This window comes from Pholis gunnellus (genome assembly GCF_910591455.1).
Source record: "Pholis gunnellus genome assembly, chromosome: 14".
In the NCBI taxonomy this organism is placed as follows: domain Eukaryota; kingdom Metazoa; phylum Chordata; class Actinopteri; order Perciformes; family Pholidae; genus Pholis; species Pholis gunnellus.
Genome location: NC_136541.1, coordinates 18344053 through 18363400, shown reverse-complemented (window position 1 = coordinate 18363400; position 19348 = coordinate 18344053). Strand labels below are relative to the sequence as shown.

At 38.6% G+C, this 19348-nt stretch overlaps 1 protein-coding gene across 2 annotated transcripts; it reads left to right on the top strand.

Moving 5' to 3' along the window:
- Positions 1-62: 62 nt before the first annotated feature.
- On the top strand, positions 63-5913 carry LOC306706575 (solute carrier family 22 member 13-like). Of its 2 annotated transcripts, none has more exons than XM_079173709.1 (10): positions 63-444; positions 518-621; positions 1250-1404; positions 1684-1770; positions 1952-2061; positions 2212-2306; positions 2746-2960; positions 3047-3155; positions 5056-5262; positions 5369-5913. In XM_079173709.1, exons 1-10 carry the CDS (start codon positions 70-72, stop codon positions 5424-5426), a joined length of 1515 nt encoding a protein of 504 aa, XP_079029835.1. In that variant the 5' UTR covers positions 63-69; the 3' UTR covers positions 5427-5913. The 2 variants fall into 2 exon arrangements, with proteins under 2 accessions (XP_079029835.1, XP_079029834.1); XM_079173708.1 differs by having other exon boundaries at positions 1684-1852; positions 1941-2061.
- Positions 5914-19348: the final 13435 nt, after the last annotated feature.

Here is a 19348-nt window from a genome sequence, read left to right as displayed (position 1 = left end):
AATGGATATTGGTTAAAGCTATGGTGCAGCCATTTTCAACCTACACAAAGTGAGATATCTGATATCAACATGGCAGATTTTGGAGAGATCCTGAGGAGCATTGGAGAATTTGGGTTATTCCAGAAGCTCACTCTGATTGCACTTTGCTTTCCAAGTTTAATTCAGTCGTTTATTTTTGCAAGCTTTCTTTTTATCCAGTCTGATCCAGAGCGACACTGTAACACAGACTGGATCCTTCAGGCTGACTCCAACCTGACCACAGATGAGCAGCTGGACCTGACTCTGCCCCGGGAGGACAATGGGACCTTCAGCAGGTGTCAGATGTTTGTCCCTGTGAACTGGGACATCGGAGCCATCAAGAAGTACGGACTCAATGAGACCACAGGGTGCATGAATGGATGGGTTTACTACAACACGACGTATGATGCCACCATCATCACTGATGTAAGTATTGAGTGTAGAAACTGAAGAAATTAACGTCATGAAATTCCTTCATTAAATGTTTCTTTCTTTGCAGTTTGATCTAGTTTGTGACAAAGCTAACTTGGTGGAAGTGATACAAGCAGTGTTCATGGCCGGTATTCTTGTTGGTTCTTTCATATTTGGACCTTTTGCTGAATCGTAAGTGTTTTTCATGCAGTAAAAAAATGTTTTTGATCAATGCTGTGAACATTTAAAAAAATGAAATACAACCCCACACACAGCTCCCATTCATAAATATTAATTTTTACAATTTAGAAAGAAGATGCAATTAGTTTCCAACACTAAACTAAATACTAGCAGGGTATTGGCATGTCTTGAAAAGTCTTTTTGTTTATTACCAACTTTTTGTATCGCTTAACAATCCTGAATTAAGTTAGCTTGGATCATTTGTATTGGTTAATCCATCCATCCATTTTATACTGCTTATCCAGGTCATGTTAATTTAATTCATTGTATTATTAGGAATTATTGTTATATACTGCTGGGATGCACTGAATGTCATATTTTGTTCCGACTAGCCTTCCATCATACTTGGCATTTCTAGTGCTGATTCATAGTCTTTATGTGTCCATATTAAATATCTATTGTTCAGCAAATAAACTATTTAGTTAATTTGTAGACGAGATGAAATTAGAAATTAGAAATTATTATTGCAGTCTTTCTGCCAATTAGCACCGTTGTTTATTTTAATTCTCTGCTTTGACCATAAGAGAAGCTGGTCATTTATTCTAAACTGTATCATTTTGTTCTTGTTTTTCTGTTGCAGATTTGGTCGCAAACGTTCAACTCAAATCACAGCAGTTCTATTTTCCATATTTACTGTAACAACAGCACTCTGCCCCAATGTCTACTTATACTTAGCATCCATGTTCATGGTGGGAGCTGCAGGGGGAGGCTATCGAATCAACCGCATTATACTGGGTATGAACTATGTACGGGTAGCATTTTACATGTGATATTGATTTTTATTTTCCAAATCAAACTATCAGGGACTTTAGACAATAAAACGTATTAAAGACACTTAGCATAATACCAAATTGATAGAAATTATATTAGAAATTTTGCAAATATTGATTAATCAAAGTTGTGTATGGCATTATAGCATCTTTCAATACTAGCATTTGTTTTGATTGTTGAAAATTAAAACAATCCCGGTCAAAACTGGTAACTTATAAAACTTGTATATCTTCATGATTGCAGCCACTGAGTGGATCGGGCCGTCCAAAAGATCGTGGGGAGCATGTGTGATTCAGCTAGTTGGTGCAGTTGGACAGTGCGTCCTCGCTGGTATGATCTATTTCATCAGAGACTGGAGACTGGCTCAACTAATCACAGCATCTCAAGCTACAATGGTTATTTTCTACATATGGTGTGCATTAACTATTTTTTATTGCCTTTTACATTTTCATTTGTAAACTATTGACTATTTGAACTGTCACTTTCTCTGTTTCTTTGAGGTTCATTCCAGAGTCAGCCAGATGGTTGTTAAGCAGAGGAAGGACAGACGAGGCCAAAAAGCTGATCGTCAAGGCGGCCGCCATCAACAAACGCACTGTTCCAGACTCTCTTCTAAACAATGTACTGACCCCTCACATTTCTTATTTCCCCATTATCCATAGTGTTGGGTGATAATTTATGCTGCTTAAACATATTTGTTAATGCTATTACCAATCGTATTAAACTATTAATATGACAGATTTTAGTTTTACTAAAGACTTTCTGTTACAGATTGCTGTGAAAGAGGTTGGGAACAAAGGAGGCATTAAAGTTATTTTCAGATCACCTGTACTGACTAAATATATCTTCATCATAACATTGGCATGGTGAGTTGAAATTTCCATGAGCTCCACGAACATCTTAAAGATACACTACTTTAATCTTTAATAAAAAAATGTTTTAACTTTAATAAAAATAAAATCACTCTACGTATAGTCAAATGATATGAAGGGACCAAACATGTTTTTTTGTACCAGGCTGTAAACTTGTTTATTTCTGCTATAAAGTGGGCAGTTTATCATGGGGGTCTATGTGGATTGACTTTTTGCTTTTGGAGCCAGCCTCAAGTGGCCATTTGAGGAACAGCAGGGACAAACTGTAGCTTAATATGGAAAATGTACTGATTAAGCCACACATTGGTCATGTTCACATAGCCGAAGTGGTTAGTTGGGAGGTCATTTGATGCTGCGATTGAGAGTAAGATGTTAATAATGCTATATAATGTAGGACAAGACTAATGTATTCGCTTCCTGTCTTTAAACTCAGGTTTTCACTGAGCCTTTCCATCTTCTGCTTGTACTTCAATATGGGAGGCCTCGGCTTCAGCATCCTTCTGACACAGTTCTTGTTTGGTGCTATTGAAATACCAGCTCATATACTGTGTATGTGGCTGCTGGAGGTTTTTGGCAGAAAAAAATTATTTGTAGCAACACTTCTGACAGGAGGACTCTCTTGCATACTTGTCCTGGCTGTTCCTCAAGGTAGGCCCTTTACAAAATGATAGCTTCATGTTTTTGTCCTGTGTGTCTGTTCTTAACTTTTGTTTTTGTACGTTTCTTTTTTTTAGGATATGCCATTGCCATTACGTCCTTAGCTGTTGCAGCACGTTTTTTCCTGCTCTCCGGTGTTAGTATATGTAATGTTTTTGTTCAGGAGCTGTTTCCAACATCTGTTAGGTAGGTGTTCACAGGCTTCATGTGAAACAGCATTTAAGATGTACTAAATGGTTTGTCCTAACCTACAGGTGTCCAATGGCCTTAGGTCTTTATGTAGAGCCCCTCTGCATTCTGCTGTAGCAAATTTACTAATATATAGAGTACCTAGTTATGGCTGTATGCTCAAGGACCTCTCGCAAAAAAAAGCACCCCAGTTGGGAGATAGCAGTTTGCAGTATGTTTGGGTAACAGCTTACAGAACTTAAGTAGTGCACGACGCCCCCAAATGTGGGGGCTCTCGGGCTCAGAGGGGGTAGCATATACCGTCAAAATCTTTTACATATCGAGAGCGAATATAATGCATGTATACATGTTATATACCAGATTAAACAGCAACATCTGGGCAACACTATCATGTAAGTCACTTTTTACACACTCCAAACACAATTATACACAACTAATATAAGCAACTAGAAGATGTACCACAATATCACGTATTTGTCGCCACGAGTCGGCGAGCTATGCACTCCGCTTCCATTTTCCAACAAAAAGCTAACGGCTACACGGCCGAGCAATATATCGCAGAGCATGAGCATTCGACAGAATCCAGAGATATCTTCAGAATTTCTCTCCGTGAAACCAGTACAGAGCTGTGAGCAAACAAACGCCAGAACAACAAACCGCTTATCCAAAAATAAATCACAGCAGGACCTCACCTTTACGAAGAATCATGAAAAGACCGGCATGATTCCCCGTTTGCCTGCTAAACACTGTTGCTACGTATGTCCTGTTTGTTTCTCATCTGTTTCCTGGTGAAAGGGGGGTCAACCTAACTTGTGGGACCCCGGGGGGAAGGGGTCAGACTTTTGACGAATGGAATTTTACGCTCGGGGTGCGCTCCGTTTTCTCAATTTTTACTGGCTGAAGACTCTGTCAATCAACACCAGGCTACTAATACCGCATTCCTGAGACTCTGACGCGTCGAAAGAGGTGTCATTTTTTTTTATTGACCAATCATAGGCTGGCAGAGCCTCACACACACACACAAACTGCAGTCAGACGAGAATGGATCCGTGGTTTACAGCCTTAGAGAGGATTCTGTCTCTCAAAATGATGCCATATATATGAAATATATAGTTATATAGTATATAAAATTACAGTGAAACAGCTGGTTCCAAAATGACAATTTTGCTTGTCCCCGCCTGACCTCTCTGTACTAAAACCTCTAACTTTGTCCTGCTTCACTTTATCACAGCCACATTTTTTTGTGACTACTGACATGTTGATTTGGGAGAGTTTATAGGCATTCAGCTGCATTTCAGTGCTTTTCTATCAGGCAAACCTGAAACCTTTCAATTTAAGCTGTGTTCCATCTTCATTTACTCTTAACCAGTAACATATACACTGATATTTACACATCTGATCAAATCTCATAAGTGTTACCATTATTATAACATCAGAATTATTCAAATAGACCTTGTAGTTAGAGATTTACACTCTCTTTAGTATGGGCATGCAATTTTCGAGCAGAGGCCTAAAAATAGTGCTCGTGTTTAAGAGGTTCAGTACACACACTGCTGCAAACCTCTCAGCCACTGCTCTCCAGCTCACTTTTATTTTTTGGACAGTAGGTTTGGGTAACCGCTAACAAAACTCAGCTGCTGCTTAGCAGGCAGACAACTTGGGGAATTTAAGTTTGCTTTGGGTAAGATTGTATGAATTGTGTTATACAACAACTGTTGTATTTGTATTGCTTTTGTCTGGCTTTGTTATAATGCTTTCTCTGTATCTGCTTCTGCCGTGCTTTTTCTGTCAAAGCACTTTGTTTTCTATTTGTAAGCGTGCTATATAAATAACATTTTGCTATTTGATCCAAATGTGTAAATGTCTTCTATTTTTCCACTCTTCCTTCCCCTTTCAGACAAACAGCCACAGCTTTAGGAGCCATATCAGGAAGAATAGGTGGATTACTGGCTCCACTGCTCAACATCTTGGCCATGTACCACTGGGCCATACCCACCATAGTCTTCAGCAGCTTAACGCTCCTCAGTGGAGCTCTCTGCTTCATGCTTCCTGAGACCAGGAGAAAAGAGCTTCCCGAGTCAGTCGATGAGGCCGAGTTCAACAGGTAACTGTCGCAAACATGTTCCATCATGACATGTCATGAGACAAATTGATCTCTCACATTTTATCATTTGCTCCCTGATTTCACTCATCTCTCCTTTGACTTTCAGAGACAAGACCTCCACAAACACAGCCAGTTGTTCAAGTCAAAAATCAACCAAGATGTAAACGTGTTTCAAATCTAGAATGCATTTACTTCAAACTGCACATGTCATAACTTCACATCATATAAACAGACCAAAAGCAGCTGTAGAAGTTATAAAGTGGTGTACGCACAAAGTTCTCTTGCCATTTGCTTTTGACATGAATGTAGGATGATATAAATTAACCATATATTCATAGTATAGCACATCACAGTGCAGTATGTTGAAAAAAGTCAATAGCATAGTCTGTCAAAAAAGATCATAAAAAAGATTTAAAAAAATATATCTATATAGTATATCCCAAAATGTCATACAAAATAAGTAACAGTATGGTATGGTAAAAGAGCAGTGGTATAGTATGTACATTTCTTTGGAAAAAAGTCATAGTGCTTAATGGTATACTATACTATTACTTTTTCAAAATACTCTATATTATTTGTTTCCATGGGAACTATGTTGGTGTACTATACTATGACTGCATGATCTTTCTATGACACAGTGTAGTATGATATTTCCAATGTTCTTTTATTATTTTTTGGGGGAAGGGGGGGGGGGGGGTTGTCTTGTGATGTAATTAAAATCAATGTATGATAATAACAAATTGGCTGTCCGTTTTACAATTACCAAACTATCCAGTTTGCTCTTCCTGGTTGGGGAGACCATTACTTTCATCGCCTGACAATCCTTTCAGATGTTCTTTGTCTGCTGTCCTCACCACCTGATAGTTTGCTGTTTCTCCTCTGAATTCCCGGCTGCCTCATCCACGTTTGTCACACCGGGTGTCCGAGTGCTTGTCTGTTGTTTCTCCCCTCGCACCACTCAAGGTCCTGCTTTTCTCTGCCTCCTCGCTCCACGCCCCAGCAGCGTGCTAATCAATCTCGGTCCAATCTGATTTGCCTCAGGTGTGTTTGGGGAGTGTCTCGTTTGCCTGCCGGGCAAAGCATAAAAGAACCAAAAGAAAAACACCACACTCCAAAAGAATAATTACACTCAAAATAACATGCAGAACGCTACCTTCCTGGCTACGCTTAGTGACACATACTCAGGTTAGCTTGCTTAACCCCAACAACCAGTGTATTCCGTTAAGTCAATGTGTTGCTTGGATGTATTCTTATTCTTTCAGCTGCAACCCCGGCAGTGTGACACGGACGGAGCAAATACAAAATAAATATAAAAACATACTTCTAAGCAGTAAGAAGGTTTCCTTCCATAACTTATAATCACCCACAGCATACATTAAATTAACCAGAGCAAAGTAACAAGGCACCCAGTCTCTGACTGTAAGACACAACTCCGACATGTCACTCTGCAACACACGGGTCCAGAAGCTGACACACATAAGTGAATACATGACATGAACATATGATGAGAGGATTTATACAGACCTTTATTATTTTTTTTCCCATATCCGTTTCACACCGCCGGGGTTGCAGCTGAAAATAAGGCTAAAATATTTTTCACACACACCATTTGAAAGCATCTGCAACACATTAACTCAGCGGTATTCAATTAAAATTCAACGAGGTCCATTTAGAGAGAATTTCCTCATTCAAAAGGTCAGGAACATCACAGTAATGTCTAACTTTGCACAATGATTTAGCTCCATATGAATTGAAGTCAGTGGCGGGCCGTGCATTTTATACCTGGGCCTTCACTGCTGAAATACCACCTTACAACCACATGATGGCGCCACAGCTAGGGTTATTATTCATTTCTTGGGCTGTAACTATATAACGTCATGTATTCGTATTAAACCGTTCGGTACGAGGCTTACAAACTGAACAATACGTTTGAATAATACTAGTGCATTTGGAAAATGCAGAAGCTTAAATTGTAGGAAATATAATGTTTTCTGCGCTCACTAGGAGACAGGTCCGTGTGACCTCTGAACTGGAACAAAAACAGCTGAGGCTCCGCAAGTGTTCTGGGAGGCTAGGCTAACTAGCTTAACGGAAAAACAACGGCAGTAACATGCATTCTGTTACACACTCAAGGGCCATTCAGATATTAGATGTAAAAAAACAAACCAGTTGACTTACCAAATGCTGATCACATCCTCCTTTCTTTGTTGACAAAGAGTTTAATCCCATGGTTAAATCCCAACTCACAAATCCGTTTCTCCTCCAATTTCAGTCATTGAGTGTTAAAAAACAAAGCTAGGTAAAAAAAAATACAAAATCTACACCGAGCAAAATGCAAAAAATATCATAATTTCATTCATATCTTTCAATTCTCACTACTCCGACTAAGCCTCTGCTGTAAGTTTCGTTTCACAATAGTCACGTGCTCGCCCACTGACCAATCACAGCACATGCTGAATCTCACTGCAGCGCTGCTGCTGCAAACAGATTTGCACGTAATGCTGACGTAGTTGTAGGCCAGCTAGCCGCTCTGGCGCGTCAATTAATGTTAAACTAAAGATCTGATTGGTTGAAGACTGACAATCAACAATATCGTCCCCATTCACTTAAACTGAACATGGATGCACTTGTGAAGGTGTGTTCACACCAAACACGATGAACGCGGCGCGAATCGCATTCATCGCGTCATTCGCGCCGCCGGTATCGCCGGGGACTATTTGTGTTCATTTGCATGATTCGCGCTGGAGAGGGGGCACGGCTTATCGGCCTGAAAGCTGTTCAACTGTCTGCCATCAACCGTAGAAAAATAACCTCTATTTCTGCTCAGTACGTGTTGTGGAAGTCCCAGATATCACAGGAAACTAAACGCCGTCATATCTGGGTTCATAACATAGACCGGAGGTGTTCATCGAGCTCACTGTGTCTAGCGAGCCACACGTCTGCTGTTTACTACAGCTGTATGAACACAAAATAAACTGACTTGGCTGTGATTTAACGGCAATAAACCGACAAAAAGGGACTCCAAAATAACTACGTAATGATGCCGATTTGTACTAGTTTTCTCAATGGAGCTCGGCTCGATCGGTGCTAGGCTATGCTATACCACCACCATCTCTTTTGTTTCTATTTACTCATTTTCAATGACCTATTTCATTATCCATTTTATTCTATGATATAATAATGTGATTCACTGTATTTTTTTGTTGAGTGTGTTTTGTTGTTGTTTATTTTAGTCATGTCAAATGTCATGCCAATAAAGCCAATTGAATTGAACTGACAACTGTCTGGAATTGACTACATGTAATGTTAGGAAGATTCGAGTGAACTAGAATGAAGCAATAATATACAAGAGGCCGTGGCACAGATGGGTAAAAATTGTTATCTCGTGATATCATGTGCTGCACTTTCCAAGTCTGGTGAGATTTCTTCCGAGCATTTCCCTAAATTAGTACACTGTATTATATGCTTTGTATATGTGAAAATGTATTTTTATGTATGTATGTCTCTTTATTTACATTTTTACAATTTTGTTTTAGCTTTTATGTAAAGCACTCTGAAATGCTTTTGTATGATGGTGCTAGTCAAATAAATCTTAATTGAATTTACTCCTCACTTTACACCGTTTGCTTTATTGCACTACCTTTAGTATTTTGTACAAAGTTTCTTAATCAGTGTGATGTCCTCAATTGCGCCAACATACCATCATATATTACCTTAAGTAAAAGTAACTCTTTCAATAAGATGTTTGTGTGAAATTCCTTTGTAAATACACAAAGAAATCTCCAGGCTTTAGTTTTAGAATAAATACATATTTTGATATCCATATTGCCTTGAGGTGTATGTAACATGTGCTTCTTCTTTTAAGGGATAAAAGGAATTTAAGGACCAGTTGTAAACAGTTATAGATTCTAGGCTCATCTACAGAGCCCAATTCTCGCTAAAGGAACCACCACTGAGTCACAGATAAGTTTCACTAAGAGTTGTATTGTGATTATATTCCAAACAAAAATTAATTACATACAAAAAAATAGACAACGGGTCAGAAAGTTCAATTCAGTTCATTTTCCATATAGTTCATAGAGTCTCCGTTCAGTTAGTTTCTCATATAGTTCATCGAGTCAGTTTAGTTTGTTCCTACCACACCTCTTGTGGGAAGGAAAAGGAATTGTGGTCCAAAGGAATCTCCATTTGTAGCTCGCCATCCAAACCTTTACAGGTGCTCCAGAACTCAGTCACAAAAACCTGACCTAAAAAGGCCACAAGGAATGATAAATGAACATGAACTTTTAAAGGATAAATACAAATATCTGTCATGTTGCAAATCATATTAAGACATCAGTCACTTTAATTATTAACAGGTTTTAACAACTGCACAGTAATGAATTGCTTAAATAAAAAGAAACCCAAAATAATTACAGGGCTAAAATAAATAAACCTCCACAATCAAATATTAACCCAGCTATGCTAAGCGCTAAGCTAGCTAAATGTTAAGCCAGCTAGAGATTAAATTGAGTCTTTGTTCTACTCACCGCTGACTGCAGATTTAGTGCGCAAACTAGTGTTGTTACGAGATGTGCCGACGCTTCGAAGCGTGTGTCGAGTAATGGAGGGGGCGTTTCCTCGAAGCGCGTATCGAGGCTTGCTTCATGTAGGGGAGGAGCCAAAAATGATGACGTCCGAAGCCTCGCTACCCGGCTGTACCACGTGACTGCGCCGGCAAGGCTGGGCGGCTGGAAAACCCTCTGGTGTACTGGGAGAGGCAAACATTTCTTTATCGACATTTATATAGACTAGCTCTTGCGTTTTTGTGCACGCCAGCGTCTTCTGTACCCTGTGAAAGGGTGTTTTCAAAGGCCGGAGAGGTTGTGTCCAAAAAAAGGAATCGTTTAAAACCAAAAACTGTTGAGAAACTGTTATTTCTGAATAAAAATGAATAAAATGTCCCCTGTCCTGTACATCACTGTCCAAGTTCCACAAGCATATTCAGTCCTCTCTTCCTAGTTCCACAAGCACTTTCACTGTCCTGCCTGCTTAAGCCCATGCCATTTCCCTAAAGTGACATAATAACATTATTACACCACCTGCCTTACCATACGACACTACCATTTTGGGAAAATGTTCACACACAGGATACATTCAAAACATATTTTATTATGCACATATGTGATCATTTATTTACAGAAATTATTTGGGCATACATTTTTGTAATTCAGTCATTCCCAACAGCCATAACAGACACAACAATTCAATGCATCACATTGTGGTTCAGATACAGCTGCCTGTGATTATACTTTTGGCCACTAGGTGGTGTCGTGTGCACATGAAGCTTCGAGTAATGAACCCTTTCTCGAACCAATTGGCTGAAGTGGTTCGATGCCTCATGAGGCTTCATCTCGCCATCACTAGCGCAAACCCACATGGTCTAGTTAAGACACCGAACGTAGCCGCTGCTGCTCAGATGCCGTCCGGCTGAACCAAAGGTAAACAGGAAGTGACCTAATATTGACCCGGATATTTATGGCAGCTGGCGGTCCGTGATTGGCTACGTAATTAAAAATAGTTTCTGGATCAGAGGGTTACAACACTCATACTGTTGTTTGACAACCTTTAAAACCTGTAGCTGTTGTTGAAAGCCCTACATGTTGCCTCAGTAAAAATGTTACATGGTGTTGGTTGAAAACTCATGGCTCTGTAAACCTTGAAACGTTTTCAGGCTCATAAATCTTTAGGAAATGAGGGCAGCGTTTTTAAATCCCATGTTAATGCTTAATGCTTATTTTCCCAGATGTGTTAAAACCTCTTGAACCCTAGCCCTATTTTGAGGCCTCTGCTTGAAAATGTCATACCCATACTCAAAGAGGGTTATCTCTCTAACTACAAGGTCTATTTGAATAATTTCAATGGCATTATAACACTAACACTTGTGAGATTTGTTCATATGTGTACATATCAGTGTATATGTTACTGGTAAATGCTGGATGAATATAACACACAGCTCAAATTGAAAATGTTCAGGTTCACCTGAAGAAAATGCACTTTTATTAATTTTCTCGATTTGAAATGATGCAGATAAACCCAAATTAACCATCACAAGTCATAGTACAACAGGTTAGGGGTCTGTAAAAAAAAATTGGCTTGATAGAGTGAAGTATGCCTGATAAATCAAGGCCTGTGTACAGGTCAGCTGAGGTCAGCCAACGTCAATTCTGATTTTGGAAGCAGCACGTATAGCTATTTTATTGTACTTTTATATACTATATAACTATATATTTCACTTCTTTTATCACTAATAGTGTTCAATCTATCTAATACAGCAGTTTGGCATCATTTCGAGAGCCTGGGCCCTCTATAATCCTGTAAAACAGGGCTAATTTTCGTCTGAATTTCAGTTTTACAGACTTCAATTGAACCTCACACAGTCTGTGATTGGCCGATTTGCGCATGTGACACGGCGTTGAACGCGGAAGAGAGTGAGGAGTGTAGTGATACGTTCTTTGAGTTGATTGACAGAATTTTAAGCCAATAAAAAAATCGAAAACCGTGGCGCGCCCCCAAGGGTCAAACCCATTGGCCAAAACTGAAAGAGACTACCCATTCCTTATACAAGCTCATAGAGACTCAGTTTTTTCACAGAACGGAGGACAGAAAGCTACTGCACATGGAGGAAAGGATTACTTTTTTTTTGGGGCGATGTTCTTCCAGAAAAACATCTACAAATGTACGAAGCGTTTCAATTTTCATGCTGTTAGGCATAGGAGTGTTGATCTGTGGGAGAATAATTGTAACTTTTTAATTGTTTGAAGGAGAAGAATTTGGAAGATATTGTTGGATTCAGTGTGGAGCCCTCGTGCTCTTTGATATGCGCTTTGTCTGTGAAAGTGCCATAGGTCGCGGCTGGGATCGGTAATGGAAAACATAGCTCGCCTTCTCCTGGTGAAAAATAGGTGAAATTGTGGTAGTACTTGTAGTATCTTGTAGTACTTTGTGTATATCTATGTTTTTGAGTGATTAAAATAGGTTACATGGTCCATTTTATCAGAATTTCTTCGTCACGTAGGTTTTTGAAATATCATAAAATATCATTTAATTCGTTCTCAGAAGTGATTTGTACTACATGTGTAGTACCCCCCTAGCCCCCTCCTAAGGGGGCTCTCGGAGACAGGAGGTTAAACCCATCACATCGCAGATTTAATTTCTAAGCATCAGAATTGAAGTCTGTTTGTTAAAATGCATACACATTTGTGATGGAAATGATTTCAGAGGAATATCTCCAGCCCAAATGAATAGACCTTTTAAAGTATCTTATACATTTGCCAGCAAGGAGTCAATGTTTATAAGACAATAATCTGGAGTTCAGCTCAAGTGAAAACAAAAAGTCACTGAATGATTACTATTAATTTAATCATTTAATTGGCAAGTACATTTTTCTTTTTTTACAGATCATTACATATATTTTTTAAATATTATGAAATGTGTACATCAAATGCATCATTTGAAGTGGAATATTTGTGATAACATACAAAAGAGATTCTTTGACATGTATAGCTTATTGGAAAATGACAACAAATGCAAATGATTTTAGTAGCTGAATAAAGTCACATGATGGAATTCAATGATTGAGGACAATATTTAATTGATATATGATGTCTTAAATTCTGGTTTTCACAGTATTTGTGTTAACAGATCAACCATTTGGTCCATTTAATTACTGTCTACAGATGGTTAAACATTTATTTGAACCTGAGCTTTTAAAATAAATTCAACTAGTTTCACACTGCAATGTGAAAATGGTGGATTTTGGAGAGATTCTGAGGACCATCGGAGAGTTTGGCTTCTTCCAGAAGCTCATCATTCTTGCGTTAGCCTTTCCAAATTTCTTTTTACCCATCTTATTTTGCAGTTTTCTTTTTATCCAGTCTGATCCAGAGCGACACTGTAACACAGATTGGATCCTTCAGGCTGACTCCTGCATTCATATTCAAGTTGTTTAGGTTTAGTATGATATGTTTTACGTTAATAATGCTCATTTTGAAGGGAGGTCTGAAGGAACGGGCTGTCAGTACTTCCGACTTGGCCACTAGTTAGATTTAGCAACTTTTGGAGCTAGTGATGCTAGCTACTTGAATTGTAAAATAGTTGGCAACAGTGGGCTGGGTTTTCTTTCGGTTTGGATAATTTTTTTAAAGAGCAAACTTTTGCACACCAGTAGGTCGTTAGGTGCGTAGGAGAATACCTAGGGTTTGCAATACAGAACAAAAAACTCCTGCACATTGTCTTCTTCACTTGCATTCAGAGATGTTTAGTGTCAATGTTTCGGTACATAGACCTTCATCAGGTTACTTTGAAAAACAATATGAGATCATGTCTTAAATAGTTTGGTAGACCCACATAGACCAGTCAGGTCACACTACACAATGACATCAGTCAGTCAATCAAGAATCATAAATATCACATCATGGCACCAAAGGCCTATAATATCAGCATGAAAACATAATCATCATTTCATGTAGAAAGAGTGTCTTGAAAATAGCTTATAATGCACATCGACATAATGAAAAAAAGCTGCCAAACCAAGATGAATGAAAGGAGAATAAATGGTATTAAAGAAGAAATATATATATATATATATATATATTGGTTATCAAGAAGCTAATAAAGACAAAATCCTTCATTAAATGAGCACATAATATAATACTAGTGTAATCCCTTTGGGATACAAATGGTACCCAACAACAACGTTTGTAGAACGAAGATCCAAAAAGCTTCACGTTGCTTTAACAGCAAGTCAACATCAACCCCTCTTGGTGGTAAACTAATCTTTACAATGTCACAAAAAGATAAAGTGGAAATGTCATATTTTTCACCATTAAAATGTATGGCTACAAGATAATCCCGGTCGTTCTTAGGTATAGAGTTTTTGTGTTCGTAGCTTGAGCTTTCTGGTAGATTTACCTACATACACAAGTCAACATGGATAACGTAACATGTACACAACATGTGTGGAGGCACAAGTGATATCTTTAGATCTTTATGGTAAACTTTGTTGGTGTTTTTTTATAGCGATATTCTAAGCAGGGATTTCTCAGTGCAGTCTCATGAGCGCTATGGATCCATTCAATAGGGTAAAATCTGGCTTTCATGTCCTCAGCTTTTTCCATAAAATCTTTAATGGTGTTGCTCTTCTTAGTCTAAAGAATTGGTTTTGTGGTAGACCTCTCTTAGCGGGGTTGGATGAGAACTGCTTGCCAATAAAAGGGTGTTTTTATCAGTGTATTTTTGGTATAGAGAGGTTGATAAGGTGCCATCATTTTCTTTATAACCCACATGTCTAGAAAGTGAATCTTTTCTTCACTGTAATCCGTAGTAAATTGCAGTTTGCTGTTGAAACTGTTCAATAGGGTGAGAAACCCATGCAACTCCTCAGCGTCGCCTTGATATAGACAAAAAACATCAATGTACCTATACCATTTCAAAATGTTGGGCAAATGTGTATTTTTCTCAGGGTTCAAAACTAAATCTCTCTCAAATAGAGGCCGACGCTGGTACCAGACTTGTCAATAAAAGTCTCCATTAAAGTTGAAATAAATCTTTTTTATGACAAATGTTGCCAAATCAATGATAAAAGTAATCACCAAATTTGGAGACATAGACAGAGAGAGTATCAAAAATGTAACTATTCAGCTTGACAGCCGTTCCTCTCATAAACAACAGTTTATATTTTCTTAAATTTTTGTTATATTTTTAACTTCTTCTCTGCATTTTTTTCTTGTCATCTGAACACTGTCCTCCAAATTACCCTTCAAAATAAAACTTTGAATACCTTTAAGGGATATTTTCTACTAGTGAAAAATAGTGCTTGGGTTACACTGAACTTAAAACCATAGACTATATATAACAAGGCTCTGTCTCCGAGCCCTCCTTCCTCAAGTTCTCCTTCCGCTCCCCAAAAAAGCTGGGATCTCTGGAGATAAAAGTGTAAAGCCTCCAAACCACTTTATATTTATGTATATTAGTTAAAGGCTGGCGATATCAAACGTCAATAGAACATCAACAGGTGAAATGCTGGTAGAGTATGGACATATGGTTTGATTAAAAAGTCAACTGTAACAGGGCAGACAATAATGAATTTGTCTGAGCGGGACACCCAGACAGTGATTTGTGTATTTTAGGCAACATATAGGGCGGATAAGGTGCTGACAATAAAGGAAGTCATGTTCAGTTTTGGTAATCCAGCCTTTTTGTCTAACCACTTCCAAATAGACACACAAATCCTGATGAAAAGAGCTAGTAAGGTCAGTGTCCAATGTTATTGTTTCTGTTAGACAATTTAGAGACAATTTCTAATTGTATGCATTTTGAAAACAAATTGCCCCACCTTTATCTGCTGCTTGAATCACAATGTCTTTATCATCAATCAGTTCTCTCAAAGCAGTCCTTTCATTAAATGTCAAATTATTTAAAACTTGAAAAGCTAGGTTGTTCATCTTCATTATCTTCTGTTTGACCATTCTGCAGAACGTGTTAATGGATGCATCGGTGGTGTTGGGGTGTAATGGTTCACTAGCAGTTAGTTCCTCATTAGTTCCTTGGTAATTTATTGCAGTGTTACAGAGGTTGTATTTAAATCCAATTCCAAAGAAAAGAACATTTTCAGCTCAGAATTTGCAAGACCTACTGTTCTTGTACAGTAGACTATGATGTATCAGGAAATTCATATGGTAGTACCATAGTTGTAAGGCAGAATGTTCTCATAAAATGTATGTTTTAGAGCAAATATTACTGGCTGTGTATGTAGTCCATAAAAGGTTCTTATCGGAACATTCGTCAGCATTTCCGAAAAATATTTTTGTAACATGATGCAAACGGTATGATGTCTCTAAAGTCACTGCATGCATTTAGTTTAACAAAATTGGCCTTATTCAAGTGAATCTGAAATTGAGGTCTGAACACAACTCAGTTTATACCACATAAGGTGTTTTCGTAAATCTGGATATATTTCAGAATATTCTAAATTCATAGATTTATAATCCAATGATTAAAACTGAAATGTATACAGGTATATGCTAATTCTAATGTGTTTTGCCCATGACCGGCTGGGGCCTTGATAAAAATGTGAGTAGCCCCAAACTGCCAAACGTCTATAGGACTTATAAGATGTAAGCTGAGCACCTCTGTCAGTGACAACAACAAATGTACCTTATTAAGTTCATTAAAGTAGGATAGGAGTTTGTTGTATTGATTGTACAATGTGTACCTCATAAACCATAAACTCATAAAAGGTTAAGTCAGAAATGGCGTAAAATCCGGTCATAGGTTTTCCTGACACCCAAATGACCTGACCCATCATGAGCAAGTCTTAACACATGACCACAAAGCTTGGATGGAAGGACGACTTGAATAATGGGATCCCCAACAAAATCCTCACCATGGGACACCCACTTCCTCACCAAAATACCATCCTGAAGAAAGTAGGCCCCGGAAACACGTTTCACCTCACCAACTGACAGCACTGATGCAAACAGCTCCTCCAAGCATGGATCCGCTCTCTGTTACCTCTGCAGATCGCTATGAGATGTGGAGAATTTAAGAATTAAAAGCATTATTTAGTAGAATTTATAACATCCCTAGTGGTGAATGAAATTGTCACAATGATGAGAATGTAAATTATGTTAAGAGTCACAATATATTTACTTATGGAATGTAATATAGGTTTACAGGATGTTTACTTATAGAAGATATTATATGTTTGCAATAAGTTTACTTGTAGGAGTCTTTTAACATAATCATTGGAAGTGTTGAACCAAAGTACAGTCACATAGGTTAGGGGGTTCTGAGCGATGAGGCAGAGACATCAAAGGGGACACAGAGGTGCTGGACAAATGGCCAAGGAAGGAGGAGGAGAACCGGAGACAACTGATGAGGAAGCAGACGGCCATAAAACAACAGAGAGGACTCCTGGGTAACACCATGCGGCCGCAGGACAGAGGGCAGGTCAGAGGTGATGTCAGAGGTGATGTCACAAGGAGGCTAGCCATTGAGATGAGCAGTGGATCGATGAAGGAGGCGTCAGAGCGATTGGAAGCCAATCACTGACCCCAGAAGACGGCCTTTGTGTTTTACGACAGATTTCGGACACTTTCCGACCATCAAAGGACATAAAAGGACTGTTTGCGAGGACGTGCGCCAGGCCATGGTAGTTCGCTTTGCAGGATCCGACTTGGTCGGGCCTGTGAGGGGAGTTGCACGTGGTCTCTGCTCTCGAGATGCATACTATCGATAGTGTATTATAGATTGTAATTGTCATCATCAGTTTACAGTTGTCATTGTTTAATTAAATACTGTTTTGAATTTGGACCGGATCGAGTTACTTTATGATGCGCCTGCGCAGAAAGAAGTAAACACAGCAGCGGCCTTGCGATTCCTCCACTAGCTTCAGCCTCAACAGAGACACAGACAAAGGAAAATCAGGTAAACACAGCAAAGTGACTATCTGAGGAGGAGGCACATTTGTCCAAACACGGTTGCCAGCCAAGTTGTTGCCCAAAATGATGTCAATCTCTTCCACTGGTAATGCTCATCTCACACCAACGGGCACTTTGCCCTGCACCAAGCCACAGTCTAGATTCATCCTATGCATCGCGACAGGCAACACCCTCAACCACATTCCTCAAATCAGGATTTTATCCTCTGTGTCTGTCTCATCTGAAAACAACAAAATAGACTCCCGAACATAGGAGTTGACAGCACCTCGTATCCCTCAAAATCTTAACGGGCACCTTAATGTCACTACTAGTCTGTGTTACAAAACCTTCTGAGACAAAAGGACTCATCTGGGCCAACAGCAACACCAGATTCCACCTGCCCACCTGGCTAATCTCCCACATCCACAGGATCAGGAACGCTTGTAGCCAGTGCAGAAGATTTTTCCCGCCCGTAAATGCCCAAAATTAGCATTAAAAAAAGCTAATAGGATTTTTTACATTAGATTTGGGAATTATTAAAAAATACTGTATGATACTGTTTTGTTCAGCAAGATGATTTCTACAAATGAACACCACTTTTATGGTTTTGAAGGGTAAATGCATTCAACAGAAGTAAAAAGTTAACTTCAAACTCACTACACGACTTGCATGAGCGTGAGTATGCCAAAGGAGGTTGTGAAGGTGAGCTGGTCGGGGTAATGATGCTTTGTAGTCTAATTTATTCACTTATTAGCAACCACATTTTTTAAGACACGTAAAAGCTTTAAAATTCACAAGTGAGGTATTTACTTATGTATTTTATATCGTAGAAAGAAAAAGGTTAAAATCTCTTAAGCTTGTGTTTACCACAGACCTTTTTTCAGATATCTAACCAAAAACCCATTCAAAAAGCTGTTGACTTCAAGACAAGAGAACCAGAAGTGCAAAAAATGGTAACTCATTTGCGGTTTTTAGGACTCATTCTGTACCACTTTAGAAGTTGCTAGAAGCAAGGCTTGCTTATTAGCTAAATAGAAATGAATTTCTCCAATAATTGATAAGACTTTTGAATGTGTTCAGCTTTAAAAGTAAATAAAAGATCATTTCAAATAACACTCTGTTCCTGAGGTTGGTCAAATAATTTACTTTCACCTGCATCAATTGTGCACGGCATCGTTTTATATCACTTAGTTACCAATTGTAATTGGTTTAACGATGTCTGTGCAGGTCAGGTCAATGTGCAGGTGACCACCAGTCAATATAATACATCTATGTGCTGGAAAATAAGTTAGTTGGGTTAAACATGAATGGATATAAAACTGTGGCACAGCCCTTTTCAAAGTGAGATTTCTGAAAAATATTTGCCAGCAAGGAGTCATGATTTCAGATGTCAGATAAGTCAAAGATGTTACGATAACAGTCTGAAGTTCAGCTCAGGTGAAAATAAAAAGACACATAAAAAGAAACAATATTCTTCATAATATAACCATATAACCCGTTGAATGAAATAATCAGTCATCGGTTCACTATGATATAGTTCACTTAGGTTAAACATTAATGGATATTGCTTAAAGCTATGGTGCAGCCATTTTCAACCTACACAAAGTGAGATATCTGATATCAAC